The 16,070-nt window shown below is 30.6% G+C and overlaps 2 protein-coding genes across 5 annotated transcripts; one reads left to right on the top strand and one right to left on the bottom strand.

The window, feature by feature from the left end:
- The first annotated feature begins 411 nt into the window (after positions 1-411).
- On the top strand, positions 412-4,999 carry LOC109817471 (NAD(P)-binding Rossmann-fold superfamily protein). Of its 2 annotated transcripts, none has more exons than XM_083063052.1 (8): positions 412-660; positions 806-898; positions 1,459-1,537; positions 1,647-1,725; positions 2,524-2,563; positions 2,654-2,788; positions 3,372-3,509; positions 4,604-4,999. In XM_083063052.1, exons 1-8 carry the CDS (start codon positions 524-526, stop codon positions 4,875-4,877), a joined length of 975 nt encoding a protein of 324 aa, XP_082919178.1. In that variant the 5' UTR covers positions 412-523; the 3' UTR covers positions 4,878-4,999. The 2 variants fall into 2 exon arrangements, with proteins under 2 accessions (XP_082919178.1, XP_020238307.1); XM_020382718.3 differs by having other exon boundaries at positions 415-712.
- Positions 5,000-7,622: 2,623 nt separating this feature from the next.
- On the bottom strand, positions 7,623-11,268 carry LOC109817479 (uncharacterized). 3 transcript variants are annotated; one of them, XM_020382730.3, is made up of 6 exons: positions 11,013-11,268; positions 10,413-10,482; positions 9,965-10,300; positions 9,239-9,270; positions 8,167-9,129; positions 7,623-8,029 (listed from the first exon to the last, which is right to left on the bottom strand). In XM_020382730.3, the coding sequence occupies exons 3-5, from the start codon at positions 10,293-10,295 to the stop codon at positions 8,179-8,181; spliced, it is 1,314 nt and encodes a 437-aa protein (XP_020238319.1). In that variant the 5' UTR covers positions 10,296-10,300; positions 10,413-10,482; positions 11,013-11,268; the 3' UTR covers positions 7,623-8,029; positions 8,167-8,178. The 3 variants fall into 3 exon arrangements, with proteins under 3 accessions (XP_020238319.1, XP_020238318.1, XP_020238320.1); XM_020382729.3 differs by having other exon boundaries at positions 10,375-10,482; positions 11,013-11,267; XM_020382731.3 differs by lacking the exon at positions 10,413-10,482.
- Between the last annotated feature and the right edge of the window lie 4,802 nt (positions 11,269-16,070).

Raw genomic sequence — 16,070 nt, 5'->3', positions numbered from 1 at the left:
TTGTGTTGTTAAAGATGATTATGTGATGTTCTTATGTTGCATATATGTTGTTTCTTTTTTTACTCTAACTCACTCTTACGTGTTTTCATGTGGTGTGAACTACAATATCATATATAGAGTGAGAGTAGGACATGGATAGGATAGGATTAAAGTGTTGTTATGGAGGTCACTTAGAGATGCATGAGTCGAAGAATATTTTATCAACTACTCGGTTGTGATAAATTTGTATAAACAATTATAATTGTTTGACTAACAACTTAAGATATATAATTTATATTTATTGAATTACTATATTTATATTACATTTATTTATTTACTTGATTTCTTTTAGATGTACATAATATAAAAATTATTTAATAAAAATGGGTACAATACAATACAATTCGGATTTTACAATTCGTTCGGATCGTTCGAAATTTTTTTTTTTTTCTTTTTCAACAGCCCCGAGTTTGTTTACTGAGTCTACACTCTAGCGTCTCTGCTCATGTGTGTGGGGTTAAGTGAATAGAAAGTGTAAACCTTGATGATCTTGTTGAACCTCAAATTTCAGCATGAAAATAACTTTATCAATTCCTCTCCAGCGTGGCAATGTTCATTTTGGGACAAGTTTTGGTTCGATAACCCCAACGTTGTCTCAAAAGCGCAGCATGTTCATTCTAGGTATGGGATTCGTGGGCCAATCACTTGCACGCAAACTCCACAATCAAGGATGGTTCGTTTCATTACATGACATTTTCTTCCCTTCACTATTCACTTTTTTCACTTCAATTTCTCTCTTATTGGATTGATTAATATTTATTGGTAGGATCGTGTCCGGTACTTGCACAACCCATGTGAAGAAGAAGCAGCTCCAGGACACGGGCTTTCATGTTCACCTCTTTGATGCAAATCACCCTGAGTGAGTTAACTGCTAATTTTGCTTTCAAGTTTTCTTTTTTTTCTTTAAAAAAGCACAAATTGTTATGTGGGTGTTAATTGGATTAGCTGTCCAACTTGAGGACTATAATAGACTTGTTTTGGGTCTGTGGATGCTGTATTGCTGCATCATACATGCTATGAGATCATAGAATATACAGGTTTGGTTGGATAACTTTTTCGGGAAGCATTTATAGGAGAAAAAAAAAATCCAAATAAGTTTCTCCATAAGTTAAAAACTAGCATATGGATAAGTTAAAAATAACATTTTGGAGAAGCTAATAGGAGAGAACTTTTATAAATTAACTTATGCATAAGATAATTTTAACTTGTAGAAAAACTTATTTCATTTTTTCTTTTTATTTCCCTCTTCTAGAAATGTTTCTGAAGAAGTTTACTCAATTAGGAGCATAGTTGCTAAGAGGATCTTGTGATGAATAATATCTTTGCAGATTAGGTCTTCAAGTCCACTAAGGTCGTGTGATTCATGTAGCCGACCTCACTTAATGAAATAAGGCTTTTGTTGTTGTTGTTGTTTTGCAGTCCGGGTATCCTACAACTAGTGAAAAATTACACTCACATTCTTGTTTCTGTCCCCCCTGTTGTGGGTATTGGTGACCCGGTATGATTTTACTGTAATATGTCACTCACCATTCTGTGTAGATTTTGTACTCTGGGGGTAATCTCTTTCAGCTTCCCCTTTTTCTGAATTGTATTCTGTTGATTTGTAGATGCTTCAGCATGAAGAAGTTATAAGAAGCTCATTAGTCAATGGGGATCTTCAATGGCTCTGTTACTTGTCTTCAACAAGTAAGTCTTAATTGAAATTTGTAAGGAGTATAATGATATGGTTTTGTCATGCAATAAATGCCTGGAGATGCATTATCTATTAGATAAATGTTCGGCTGTTCGCACAACACTTTGGCTGTTTAGAGCAAGTAACCTTTGAAGGTTGGAAGGCATATACACTTGTTTGATCAATGCACAAACTCTTCCCGCTGGCATCAAATTCTAATGCTATTTAGTGCTTGTTGATGATTGAAAGTTCTTCATTCTTATAATTATAAACTCAAAGACATTGTTAACTTCTTGTTGTAAACCAGAAGGGGGATGGCTATTTAAATATGACTTTGTTAATGAGCTGATGAAGAATATGTTATTGTTATGTACACCTTTTCTGTTAAGTTGATCTTACGGGAAATTCAGTTTGCTCACCTGGTTGCTGATTTAATCTGTCAATAGCAGTCATATGGTTAACTACTTATCCCCTAAAAAAATATTTTGACCTTTTATTGAGTGGATTGACCCAAGGCTTCTTAGATTCTTGTAAATCTAGCAAGAAAATGATTTCATTATAAATTATAAATAATAATAAAAATCATTACAAATGTAAAAGAAGCTAGCATGATTTAGCATATTATGCATAAAGATACTAACATAGGATTCAATTCAGATATTTAGTTGCCACACTGGTTGTTAGCTTATACACTTGAGGCTTTCTAGAACTAGGCTTGCCCCTCTGCAAGTCATGCGCTGCTGCTTCTTAGACATATGTTTGTAATGCTTTCAGATTCAAATATGATGATGGAGACACTTTCTGTCTTGCAGGTGTCTATGGAGACTGTGATGGTGAATTGGTGGATGAGGAGTAAGAGAGTGTAACTAAATCACTTGCCTTCCAAAATTTCTGAAACTTCTCTGTTAGTTGGCTCTTAGTGTGTGCATCATGCTTTGACAGTTATCCAACAAACCCAGAAAGTGAGTTGACTAAATTAAGGTTAATGTCTGAAGAAGGCTGGTCAAATTTGGCTCACTATCTTGGGATTTCACCGCTTTTATTTCGACTGGGAGGTATTTATGGCCCGGGTAGAAGGTACTTAACTTTTACTGTAATTTATCTTTGGTTTAAATACTTTTTTGGTTTTTAAAGTTTCATGAACTTTACCTTTTAGTCTCTATAATTAAAAAAAAAATCATTTTAGTTCCTACACATTGTTTTTGTTTCCTTTTAGTTCCTATAGTTTCAAAAAATTTCTTTTAATCCCTATAGCCATTGACGAAAGGACTAAAACAACAAAAATTGTATGTATAGGGACTAAAATGAATCTTTTTAATTATAGGGGTTATAAGGTAAAGTTTATGAAGTTATAGAGACCAAATGAGTATTTAAATTTTAAACCCTTGTCTTTCAAGTAATGTTTGTATTTTCAGTTTCTTTGTGGGATCTGTAAAAGCCTACAAATTTTTTTATCGGAGTTGAATACCATGACTATCGATACAACCCTATCGTTCCAAGGATATGCCATTCAATAAGTGTCATATGAGATATAGACATTCATCCAGAATTTAAATTATACATTTTGGATTTTTTGTTTATGTTTACATGCCAGTTGCTATGTTACTTAACTATCAATTTACCATATATATTCTTGTCTTGAATATTTCATTTGTTTTAGTGCTGTTGATACAATAATCAAGCAGAAGCCTATGTCAGAAGGTCAGAAGAGGAGAAAATACCGAAAATATACATCCAGAGTACATGTTGAGGACATCTGTCAGGCACTTATGGCTACACTTTATGCACCTTCCCCCAGGTGAATTTCACTATAATTAACTTTCTGTTACATTTATTACCCTTGTGAAATGTTTCTTAACAAACGAAGTAAAAATTTCCATGAGTGAAGCAAATTGGCAGGATTATCAAACAATATATTCTACTCTTCTAGCCCCGCCCTTGCTCATTTTTAGTCTATATTGTGGAAGGTTATGACAGTTAAATCTTGAATTTTAGATGTATTTTAATGCCTTTCATCATGTGCATTTGCTGTTGCAATTTCAGAAAACAAATTTTACAATTCAAAACAGATTAAGTGTTTGTTTTCTCAAATTACAAATAGTCATCCAAAAAAATGCAACTACTGTACAATGATACATATGCATGATGAAGGCATTGACCGAGTCTCAGGCTGTTTATCTAACAAACACTGATCTTAACCTGGAGATTTCCTCATCATGAGCATGAAAACCATCCAACTGCTGTTTAAACTTTAAAGTGCTTACAGTATTATACCCAGGTTGTTCAGGAATTTATTCAGTTTTGTCTAAATATTGATTGTGTATGTTAGTCAACGTTTTAAAAAAACCATAATTGCAGCCAGAATACCAAGATTCTAGGAGTCTCTATGATTGCAATTGTGGCTGTATCAATCACATCTGTTTGCAATTTTCTACTATGTAAAGGACTGCACTGAAACTGAAATAATGATCGCAAAAATAATTTAAAACTTTAGTTAATATTTCCTATCTTCATTGTTCGTTGACTCATAGTATATCAACCCTAATAAGAATAAAGTGGACCAGAGCATTTAGTGCCTCTATGAGTATGAGTACGACCAATCAAAATCTAGGGATGTATTAAAATAAGGATAAAATTTGCATGCAGTATCATACGTAATGTTGGTGTTATTTTGCAATCAGAGTTAGAGTTTCACTTCTCTAAATTACGTAGTAAAAGATTTCATTAAATGTCAATGCATATTATTGAAGTAAAACTCTTTTTTTGATAAGAAAAACAACACTTGTCGAATCTATGATTCTATGTCTAAGTTTTTTCATTAAAATAATAATGAAGTATGTGCTGAATTTATATTAATGTTGAGTTTTTTACTTGCTCTATACTCACTTTCAGTGAAGTTTACAATATCGTTGATGATGACCCTGCTCCGAGGGAAGAAGTATTTGAATATGCAATGAAATTGGTGGAGAAAAAGTGGCCGGAATTGAAGTTTCAAAGTGTGGAGCAGAGGCAGAAAGTGATGTCTAGTGTAAATCCAAGGGGTGAGAAGCGAGTATGCAATGCCCGAATGAAGAGGGAACTTGGGGTACAACTTCTTTACCCTGATTACAGATCAGGACTGAAGAGCATAATTGACCACATTGAGAGGCCATTCCACTGTCATTGATCAATGTCTTATTCTATTGTCATCCATGTTTGCTTCCATATGGGGTGTAAATGCTATTGTTGTAGTACTTCACAATGTTGAACTTTTATAAAAAGCATTTGATATATTTATTTTGAAGATAATGTTTTCTTTAAATAATTTTAAAAAAAAAATATCAGTAGAGTACATTTATTTAAAGGTGTAACTTGGTAGAATGAGTATATGACCCAAAATAAATTAGTAAAAGAGAGGTATTATATAATACCTCATTTGGGTTTATATGATATAGCATTTTCCCCTTTCTTTACCGGCATTCGAACCTAATCTCTTTTGGGTGTGAGTTTAGATCACAACCAGAGAGACCAGATATGCCAGTAAACTATGTATGCATCTTTTATTATAAAAAGTACATAATCTCCTTTAGTATAGATTTTAAAATATATACCCATCTCCTTTTAATGATTAATATAATGAAAGGGTACTTAGTCAACTGAAAAAAGACCTTTTGACAATGTCGGTAAATGAAACCCCTTTGGAGTCCTAGGCAATTGAAAAGAATAATAATACATGATGGGAAAAGAAGCCCTTCGACACTCTTAATCACTGAAACATAAAGAAAAGTCGAAACTCTTTCGGCACCCTCAATCACTAAAACTTTGTCTGCAGTTCAGAGTGCTGAGAGCGTAACCTAGTTAAGAGAATCAAGTTAGAAACAATCAAGTTTAGTAAAGGTAAATCCAAGATTAAGAACTATCTAATCAATAATCTAAGACTAAATTCCATTGAACTAAAGCTCATTATGTCTTTCACCCAAAAGAAAAAGCTCATTAAGGTTACTATTAAACAGTGACCTTTATGGTAAAAAATATTGTTGCTTGATTTTTTATTGAGTGAAAATTTTACTTGAACGTTCTTTTGCAGGTATTAAATAGTGACGGACAAGAATCTTACATTTATATCTCGTTGATTAATTATAAAATGACACGTTAAGTGTATATTCATTGTTTGTAAGCATGATTCACATGTTTTACTGTCTAATTCTTTATTTCTCCTTTTATGGCATACCAACAAAAAAAGGTAAAAGAAAATAAACTTAAGGCAAAGGTAGTATAAATGAGTCTTAAGCATTCGGTTGTCAGCTACCAAACTTCAGAAGAAGAAAAAAGGTACTTTGTGCTGGCAGGTTTATTGATGCTTTGCTTGGACAAGTACGCGAGAATGATGGAAGATGACATATTCTTTGTTTATGTGAATTTTTAAGTGTACTGAAATCGATTATCTGGCCAACGTTCATTACTGAGAGGGTATTAAAGGCTAGGAATGAGAATGGAGATTAGAAGGGTTATTGGCTATTTATAGACACCTTCACGAAGGATACAGTTAAGAATAAGATGGTTATTCGATTTTCTATTACATACATAAGTAGATAACCAATTGGATCAACATTATTGATTTTAGGAATAAAATAAAACAAAATCTTTAATGACCAAAAATCAAATTTTAGTTATATTACATGTACTAAAATAAATTTAACATTTAATAATATTATGTCTTTGTCAACTTAAGATGAAAAATCAACTAGATGTTTCGACTTAATTAATAGTCCACAAACTCAAGTATTGAGTATATAGTTGTATTAGTGTCTATAGTTATACTCAATTCCAATGGAATTGTCTTCGATAAATATACCTTTAATTTATAAAAAAAAAAAAAATCAAGATAAAATCCAATAAAAATACCTCTAATAAAAAAAAACTTAAGATGAAATGTCTAATTATTTACTAACAAATATATTTAAGTAATTAAAAACATTTAATATATTCTAAAATAAGATTTTCTTTAAACAATTTTAAAAATATTACTACTAGAGAAAATTTAAATTACATTTTTTTTATTTAAAAATATGCACTTCTCTCTTTAATGATCAATGTGGTATACTAAAATTCTTTTCAATATAATTTATCATTTCAATTTTTTTTTCTTATGTAGTGATTTTCAACATTATTGATAATTATGTTTAAATATTTATTATATCCTCTGTCTCATAATAACTGTCATCATAAGTCAGTTGTTTTATACATTTAAAAATAATAATAAATAAATGAAAAATAATAATAATTTTAAAAATAACCTTATAATTAATCATCTTTACTACTAATGCAACTCAATCTAAAAAATATTATGAGTACAAATGAAAAAAAAATAATTAATAGTATATTAAAAAACTCACATGACACTTTTTGACACTTAATTTCTCTTAATATACAAAACTTTTTATAGAATAGACAGATTATTAGTTTTGTGATTCTAAAAATGAAATAAAAATTTAGATGCAATTTAAATGTTGATAATAAAGGTGTTTAAAATACTGTTTTACCTACTAAAATACTAAAAATAAAAAATAAAAGATTTAAAACTATGTAATACAGAAAGTTATTAAAAGAGTCTATATATCTTCCGTATATACTTTTTACTATTATTATCATTGAGAGGATTAATACTTTAATTTCATCAAACAAAGAGTATAACTTACAAATATAAAACTTATTTTATGTAATTAGTTATATCAATAAGCAATAATTATAAATTATAAATATAATAAAGTATTAAAATAATTTTCTTTTTAAATTTATACGGGTAAGCATGTTCATGGTTTGTAAGCAATGCATGATTCACCGTGCGATGCAATGATTAGCATGTGTTTTCCAACCATCAATTCCTCTCTCTTCCTCTTCTCGCCAAGGAAAAAACAAACCGCAACACTACTTAACTTGAAAGCATTAGATTTGAGCCAACATTAATCAATTACAACATTCAGTGATCCTGTCTGACAAATGATAATCTTCAGAGTCGCCTTGTTCTCTATAGGTAACTCCTCCCACTTGACTGAACTTGCAAAATTATGTTATCTTATATTCATTGGAAATATAAATATACAAAGAGTTAAAAACACATTTAAGTTTCCAGCGAACGATGAGTGCAGAAATCAGCAACAGCAGCGGCAGCAAGTATGCCTCTCTTACCATAAAACAAGTGAAGCACCTTCATAGTTCATAATATACATCTGCCTTCTTGTTCTCGTCATTGCTTTGGCTCAGCATCATTTGCCAAGGGATGTTTATATTCATACAATTCATTCATATGAATGAACCACATCAACCTGACTGGAATTTCTGGTCAAAAGTCAAAATTAATTAATTTATAGCGTTTAAAATTATCAGTAAAGCTATACTACATAGAAAATATTAAATTCTAAATTGATGTCGTTGTTACTACTATAGTCTATAATTAGAGAATGGTCGACTCTTACAGCAAATGGAACTCAATCTTTACGATATCTTGCCCAGAAGCCTTTCTTCCTGGCAGAATCATTCTCAGACAGGGACCGGCTCCACTTGGACCCAAGTGAAAAGTGCCGCCTCAAGAATGGTTTTCCAAATGAGCTCCTCGTACTGGAGCTAGGCTCCATTTTTGAAACTTTTCCTCCCAATTTCACATCTTTTTGGCGATCAAAAACATCAAAATCGCCATCAAGGTAGCTATCAACTACACGGTTTCTGGATATCTTGTGGTTCTTTGCCTTAACCTCTGATTCAGCTCGAAGACCTCTTCTAGACAACTTTGACAAGTGCTTGTCTCCAACCATACAAATTGGACAAGCTGGATCATACCTATCTGCCTCTGGTGTCATAGCCTCTAAGCATTCTGCATGATATGCATGACCACAGACCAGTACAGCAACAACTGAGAGGTCGCTGCCAGTAATAAACTTCTGGTTGCTCCATGTTGATCTCTCGGTCAAAAGCTTTGAGCAAGCCCCACAAGATTGTAGTTCCATGGAGGGAGAATATGAGAACCTGCTACTGGATCCACATCCACTTATCTTGTGACGACCTGAGCCAAAACACTCACTATCGAAAGACCACCTTTCTCTCTGGGATGAGGCCACCAGCTCAGAAAAGGTGCGCATTGACCAGCCATCAGATGATCCGCATAGGGAGCCAGCTGCCATTTCATTACTGCAAGTAGAAAGTACAAATGATGGCCTTCCTTCAGAAATTGAGTTATCGGGTGATTTCAGACCCATGATTCGACTATCAGAAATCTGTCTCAAAAGAGGGTGTGCTGGTGATCGATGTGCCCATCTTGTCGGGGTAGTGTTGGGAAGATGGGGATAATTATGATTAGGCAAAGGATCCGCTGTAGGCGTCGAGAAAACTGAAGGTATTGAAAAAGAAAGATTTGGAATTGAAGATTCTGCCGGATTCTTCACCTAAAGAGAAACACAGATTAAGAGTAAGCCCAGTACTATGGTAGAAATCCTAAAAATTAGATTATGCACCACAAAGCTCATTGTTCCAATTCAGTTGCTCAAAACTAACCACTGTAGAAAAATTGCTTGACATGGACAGATCTGCAACAAGCACATAGAGGAAGAAGAAAGAAAAATCAATGCCAAACAAAAAAATGCAACCAAGGAACCAAAGTGCATAAAAGAGAGCATCAGGAACTGAATGTCAACCAATATCTGGGACCATTCAACACAACAAACCAAGTTTGAATACATTACTAGACAGGAAAACAGCAAAAGATAAGGTGGTGAACAAAGGCAATATATGATATAAAGAAGACAGATGTAAGATAAAGATGCCTTGTATAAGAACACAACAGGCAAAGTTTTTCTTTTATCAAAAGATATATAAAAATTCCACCTATTGTGTCCAAAACTATAGACTAATTATTTACTTATATTTCTCTATGCACAACATTGTCAGGCCAATTCGTATTCATTCCCATTGCCTGTGAGTAAATGGTGCAGGATTTTCATTTTCTGATAAGTATACTCAAAGGGCTTCAGTGACAAGGTTGACTACCAGTAATAGAGTAGTATTTCTCATGGGATAATTGCTCAACACAAAGAGTATTTCAACTGTGGTACTGTAGTTGCTGCATGATTGGGATCCTCTTTTACATAACTATAAGAATCAGACCTCCAAAAGAAGCAAGTGGAAGAGGGCTAAATGTTTTTACTAAGACTAAGATCCATCACACATCGTGCTTATGGTAAAGGACAGAAAATTAATACAGTTCAGAGTTTTAGCATTTACCAGAAGAGGGAGTCATCAGATTTGCAACCAATGCCTCATCAACAGGGGACTTCAGAGAAATGGGAGTTACAGAATTCTCCAGTATGCTTCCCCCATCAGATAAATTACCTCTTTCAGAACTTAATGAACCTTTTAACTCCATGCTGACATTCCTACTGTCCACATGAGATGTGTCATAGGAAGGATTCTCAATTTCACCAGCAACACGCCCCCGACTATCCCATTGAAAGCTCCATGATGGTGAACACACAACATCTCTATGCAAACTTTCACCTCCAGTTCTGCCAGGACGATTAGGATCCCTTGCAGCTACACAACAAGCTGATCCCATTACAACTGCAGACAAACATAATGGTCAATCTAGGCACAGACACTAATTACACTACTGTACAGACAAATCCAAGACTTACTGATAATTTCTTTTGAAAAAAGAAATCCAACAGTGTACCAGGAAATCACAATAGAAAACACAAAAAGCCACCTCAATTTCCAGCAAGAAATCGTAACCCTACTTCCTCCTGACAAATAAACAAAGAGGAAAGACAATTAAACTGAGATTTCAAGACAACATGCCTTAAAAACCCTCCAGAGATCAAAATCCTCAGACATAGTTAAGAACAACACTCTAATCTTCAGATTTCACATGCTCTAACAAATCTAATTCAGCCAGCATTCCATTGCAGAATTTAATAATAAAAAAGTGTTTCTATTAATTGCATACACCAAGTAACTGTGCTTCAACCATGAACACAAAGCTTCTAACAATAAACGGAGGGGAAAAAGGAAAAAAAAAATAATCAATTCCATAAGTATGACAAACTACTCAATCATCTCGCAAGTTCGTTCAAAACTAGTTCGAGTAAAAGATTTCCATACAAGCAACGCGATATGCAGTAATTAAGAAACATGAAAACAATTTCTAGGGTTTCGAAACATTGTAAAGACTATAAGAGTTGACAAATACGATTGATTATTAGGATTAACGAAACAGAGAAATGGAAGAAGAAGAAGAAGAAGAAGAAGAAGAAGAAGCGTGCGCGAATCTTACTCGGAAACTAGAAATGGAGAGAAAATAATTGTGCAGTGGTCATCGTCTTGCGGATTAACAAGCAAACGGAAAGGGACGGCGCTATATATATAAGAAGGTGGCGGAAGGAAAGACGAAACGTTATGACGGCGTTAGGGTAGAGGTTGTTGGACGGAAATGGTGTCTCTGACTGTGACTCACTGCATCCTCTCTTCTGCAAAATTGTGTATCTATCTCTGGAGCGTTTTAATTAAATGGAAAATAAAAATTGCAGTGCAGGATTGAATATTATTATAATATAAGCAGTGGATGAGAATTTGGTGCTTTATTTTCCACCACGTGTAGCGCACTATAAGGTCACATGGATGCAATTTCATTCCGGTAATAACTTAGTTATGAAACTCCACATTGACCAAGATCCATGGTGGTCAATTTGTGCTACGCTCTGACTACGACTACGACCGTTGATTCGCACACCATCACAAACACAGCCCTTCAACTTCATATGTTGTGTTTATTACTCTTATGGGCCATGCCCACCCATCAAGCTGACTTGACTTTTCCTTAAAATTAATTCCTTAGTTTTTCACGAGTCAATGAACTTCAATTATGAACCTTGCCCAAACTCAAATTGCATTTCCACTTACTTCATATAGATATCTTTCACTTTTTTTTATTTTTATTTTTAGGTTTATAATTTTTATAATTTTATTTATTTTATATTTTAATTTTTATAATTTAAAATAGACATTTTTAATCAATATATATAATTTTATTAAATAAATTTAACATTAAATATAAAAAAAATAAATTAATATTTCTATCATGTCAATACTAGATAATGTTAGAAAAAATATTACATCAAAAATAAAAATATAAAAAAAAATATATAAATATAGAAATTAAAAAATTTATATTGAACTATAAAAATTGAACAAAATTTAAAAAAAATAAAAATGAAAAATATTTATTTTAAACTATAAAATTAAATGATAAAGTAAGTAAAATTATTAATATGTATATATATATTAAGCATATTTTTATTTACCGTTGTTAATCATAGGATAATTACGTACTAAAAGTAAAAAATGCAATGAAATCAAATTATGAAGGCGGCCTAAACTCAGTGCAACTTGCGCTAACTAACTAAAATATCTGACTTGGGTTTGATTTTTATTTACAGTTGGTTAACCATTATACTAGATAATTAAGGACTGAAAAGTAAAAAAAAGAATATATATATATATATATATATATATATATATATATTTTTTTTTTTTTTTTAAAGTGCAATTTTTAATATCATTAATTAGTCTTATTAACTACAATTAATAACAGGAAAAAAAAAAATTAGTTCGTCCCTAGAATAAATTGTGAAGACGGTGCATATACAAGGTAAGATTCGAACCTGACCTTGCTTAAGCGTGAATCAACTCCTACCGCTGAACCACACCCTTAGAGTTAATAACAGAATTTTTTTAATTGAGAATTACATTAGGGATGCATTGAAAATTTCAGTGAAAGTGTATGAATTATTTTTTTTTTCTTTTTTATTCATTCGATCTCATATTATTTATTTTTTCTTAAAAAGTAGTTGTAATTTGGAATGTAACTCAATCTTACAAAATTGATTAATAAAGTGATAATTATTTTCTACTTGTATATAATATTATGGTCTTATTTACTTTTTTAATCTCATATTATTTTCTTTTTCTTAGAAAATAAATTGGAATATAACTAAACCTTACAAAATTGACTAGCAAAATGATAATTGTTCCTCACTTATGTATGGTATTTTAGCCTTGTTCTTAGTTAGTATAAAATCTCTAACACATTCTTTCATATCAAAGATTAGACATCTAAAATGTAAAGTTTGCAAAATTAAACATTTGTGAGTGGTTCAATAATGAATAATTTGCTAAACTCAACAACTCTCATTATTGTTAGGATAAACTTTGATACTATTTTAAAATATGAGTTTAGACTTAACTCAATCTTATAAATGTAAGGTGAGGATTATTCTTTCATTTATATAAATTATTATGAACTTATTCCTAATTAATATGAAATATTCAACACCTTTTAAAACAATAATGTACATTTCTTTAAAAAAAAATTATCACCCGAAATAATTGTTTTTGACAAAATTATCATTATTAAAAGAGTTCAAATGCATTCGACATATCATATAAATATTTACGTGAGATATTAAAAAATAATAATGTTAGTAAATCTTTAATTTTTTAGAAATTTTTAATTAAATGTCTAAATTAATAAAAAAAACTATGTAATTAAGTCTTTAATTTTGTACAAATTTTATAATTAAGTCGTTGAAATTAATAAAATTATAACAAATTATTTTTTCTAGTGCTTTTAAACCATCATACACTTTTTTTTTTTACATTGAGAACCAAAAGTTTAAATTAAAAACCTTTAAAGAAAAATATAGATGAAATATCAATTAGCAAATCAATCATAACCCATAAAGAAGAATAATTAAAAATATGAATACCCTTTGGTAATATTTGACTATGCTTTGTGAAGTTATGCGCAAACTGATTTATTTCCTTAAAAATATGCATATATGTCAATTCATTAACTCTCATACACTAACTCTAAATATTATATTAGAAAAGTTATAGAAGGTCGATGTCTTAAGTACAATTTTTAAGTTTAAAAACTTAATTAAAAAAATGTAGAGACTTATTCATGTAAATCTAAAAAAAAAAAAATTGATGTTTTCTTACTTATCTAAAGTCACAAATGTTTTAAGACCATATAAAAAAAAAACTTAAAAAGTAATAAATAAAATATTTTACTCTTAATTTCTTAACTTGTGTCTCATTTATCGTAATGTTTAATAATTTTCTTATTTAGTATTTTTTATCCAATATCACAAAATCATTTTTTATTTATTGTGATAGTACTTTATCGCTCGGTCCTTTATGTATGTTGTGCTTAAAGTCGTTGTTGACTTTGTTACATGTATGCACAAATTCAACAAACTCCCATTCTATTGAACTTATTAAAAACATTTATTAAAAAAATTAAAATGATTTATTAACAATACATCACTTTTATTGTCGGGTACATTTATTACCACTACAAGTTGTGCACTGGGCAAAGGCTACGCATGAATTCAACGAATAAAAAATATTATAAAAAAAATGTTACATGATTTATGACGTCAATAAGTGTTATCTATACTTACTTTATGTCATTGATTTAATTTTTTTCTTCAAAATATTGTTATTCAACTAAAATAGAAATAAAAAAAAGGGATTACTTTACATTTTCAACTAGTTTCAAAATTTCAATTTACCACATTCATTTTGTAAAAAATGCTTCACTTACGATGGAGTTCTGCTTTTCTTTTATTATTATTATCCTAACTGAAAATAAATAAATAATTAAATAAACGCTAAATATGAAATGTGTATTGTCCAACTGTCCTTTAAACCCTATATTAAAATGAAGTTTTTATAGTAAAATACAGTGCAAATCTATACTAAACGCATGTTAAAAATATAAACTTTTTGGAAAACCAAAAAAAGAAACTATTTTGACTTTTAAAAAAATTTATGAAAATGATTTTTTTTATTATGAAATCACTTCTTTTTAATTCTGACAAATGGATCATAAATAAAAAAATAAATAGTAGTAATTTGTTTTTGGTCTACAAAATTAAAAGCAGTAATTATATAGAGTGGAGAAAGGATCATATATAGGTCCAAAGTTTTAAAAAGCCCAAACTAACTGAAGTTTGCTTTAACCTGAAACTATAAGTCCAACTAACAATTTGGGACACTTGTTTTCTGATTGGAATTGGGTACATGTTTGTCAGAGAATCAAGTTAGGAATTAAGATGACGTGGATGGAATACCCCCAACAAATTATATTCTTGTAAATTCATTAAATTACATGTTAAATTTGTTTAAAACGATTATGTTAACTAATTAGTATGCAAAATCTACCACCATGTCATGATATGAATGGAATTAAACTTAGATACTCTAAACAGATGTAGAGTGTAAATGAAAAAAAAAAAAAAAACAACAAAGAAAATATCAATAACATATATTGACAAAAAAATTGCAAAATTTACAATTCTTTGTACATAATAATTAATATGATAATTATACGTTTTCTATGATTCATTTTTAATTTGTAGCACCGCAAGTTATTAGTACAAAGTAATTTAATATTTATGTTCTTTAATCAAAAATTAAAATTTAATTCTTAACTTAAACATAAAATAGTGAGTAAAAATATCACTTTATTTTTGTAATTGGATCGACTCTAAAGAATAGTATTCTTATCTCTAAACTCAAGAAACACTTATAATTTTCTATTAGTCACCAAAAAAAAAAGTGAAAAATTCAAGCTTACTCTACTAAAATGTTTGATTGAGATACTTTGTCTTACTCCACTAACAAAGCTGATTAGATTAATATCTATGCATACTAAATAAAGAAATCCGTCTTATAAATATAAACCCATATTTAATAAACATATAAAATTTCTGTTTCTATTCAATTGAGGGACATGGAGAGAGAAATAATATTTTTTTCTTTTGAAACATAGAGAAGTAGTATAATTTAATAATTAATACAACAAGAGTGTTAATAATGGAAATATCTATCATCAATTTGCCACTTTTGTGTGTGTATTAATACTCTTATTCAAATTCAGATATTTTTATATAAAGTTTCCTCCTCCTCTCCTTTGTTAATCAAACCAATAATTTAGAAGAAAAAGAAGGTTGTAAAATTTAATCAAACAAAAGTGACAGCAATAGACACCGTCAAATACAGGTTTCGTCATAACACTGTTAACAATCTTTTTTCCCTTTTTCGGGTAATAATTTTGCATTCTTCTTTATTTCTCATGAGTGCAATTTACACATATGCTAGATCACCGTATCCATCGCTTTATCACTTTAGTTTTACCAAAAGGCAACTAAGAATAGCGAGACGAAGAGTTCACGAATCACGATCTCTATGCAAACAACCAATAGTACATTACCTTTTGAAGGCAAGAACCAATACCATTTCTACATTTATAAAAGCACACCCATAA

This window comes from Cajanus cajan, chromosome 9 (assembly GCF_000230855.2).
Source record: "Cajanus cajan strain Asha chromosome 9, NIPB_CcT2T_4, whole genome shotgun sequence".
Classification (NCBI taxonomy): domain Eukaryota; kingdom Viridiplantae; phylum Streptophyta; class Magnoliopsida; order Fabales; family Fabaceae; genus Cajanus; species Cajanus cajan.
The sequence above is the reverse complement of the archived record's forward strand: the minus strand, read 5'-3'. Positions and strand labels throughout refer to the sequence as shown.

Excerpts from the sequence above, each read along its gene's own strand:
- LOC109817479 (XM_020382730.3), bottom strand. The coding sequence starts at position 10,295 with ATGGGATCAGCTTGTTGTGTAGCTGCAAGGGATCCTAATCGTCCTGGC. Across the intron at positions 9,271-9,964 it reads TCTGATGACTCCCTCTTCTG|ATCTGTCCATGTCAAGCAAT; the intron begins GTAAATGCTAAA and ends TGCTTGTTGCAG. Across the intron at positions 9,130-9,238 it reads CAAGCAATTTTTCTACAGTG|GTGAAGAATCCGGCAGAATC; the intron begins GTTAGTTTTGAG and ends GTTTCTCTTTAG.
- LOC109817471 (XM_020382718.3), top strand. The coding sequence starts at position 552 with ATGAAAATAACTTTATCAATTCCTCTCCAGCGTGGCAATGTTCATTTT. Across the intron at positions 2,564-2,653 it reads GGTGAATTGGTGGATGAGGA|TTATCCAACAAACCCAGAAA; the intron begins GTAAGAGAGTGT and ends ATGCTTTGACAG. Across the intron at positions 3,510-4,603 it reads CTTTATGCACCTTCCCCCAG|TGAAGTTTACAATATCGTTG; the intron begins GTGAATTTCACT and ends ACTCACTTTCAG.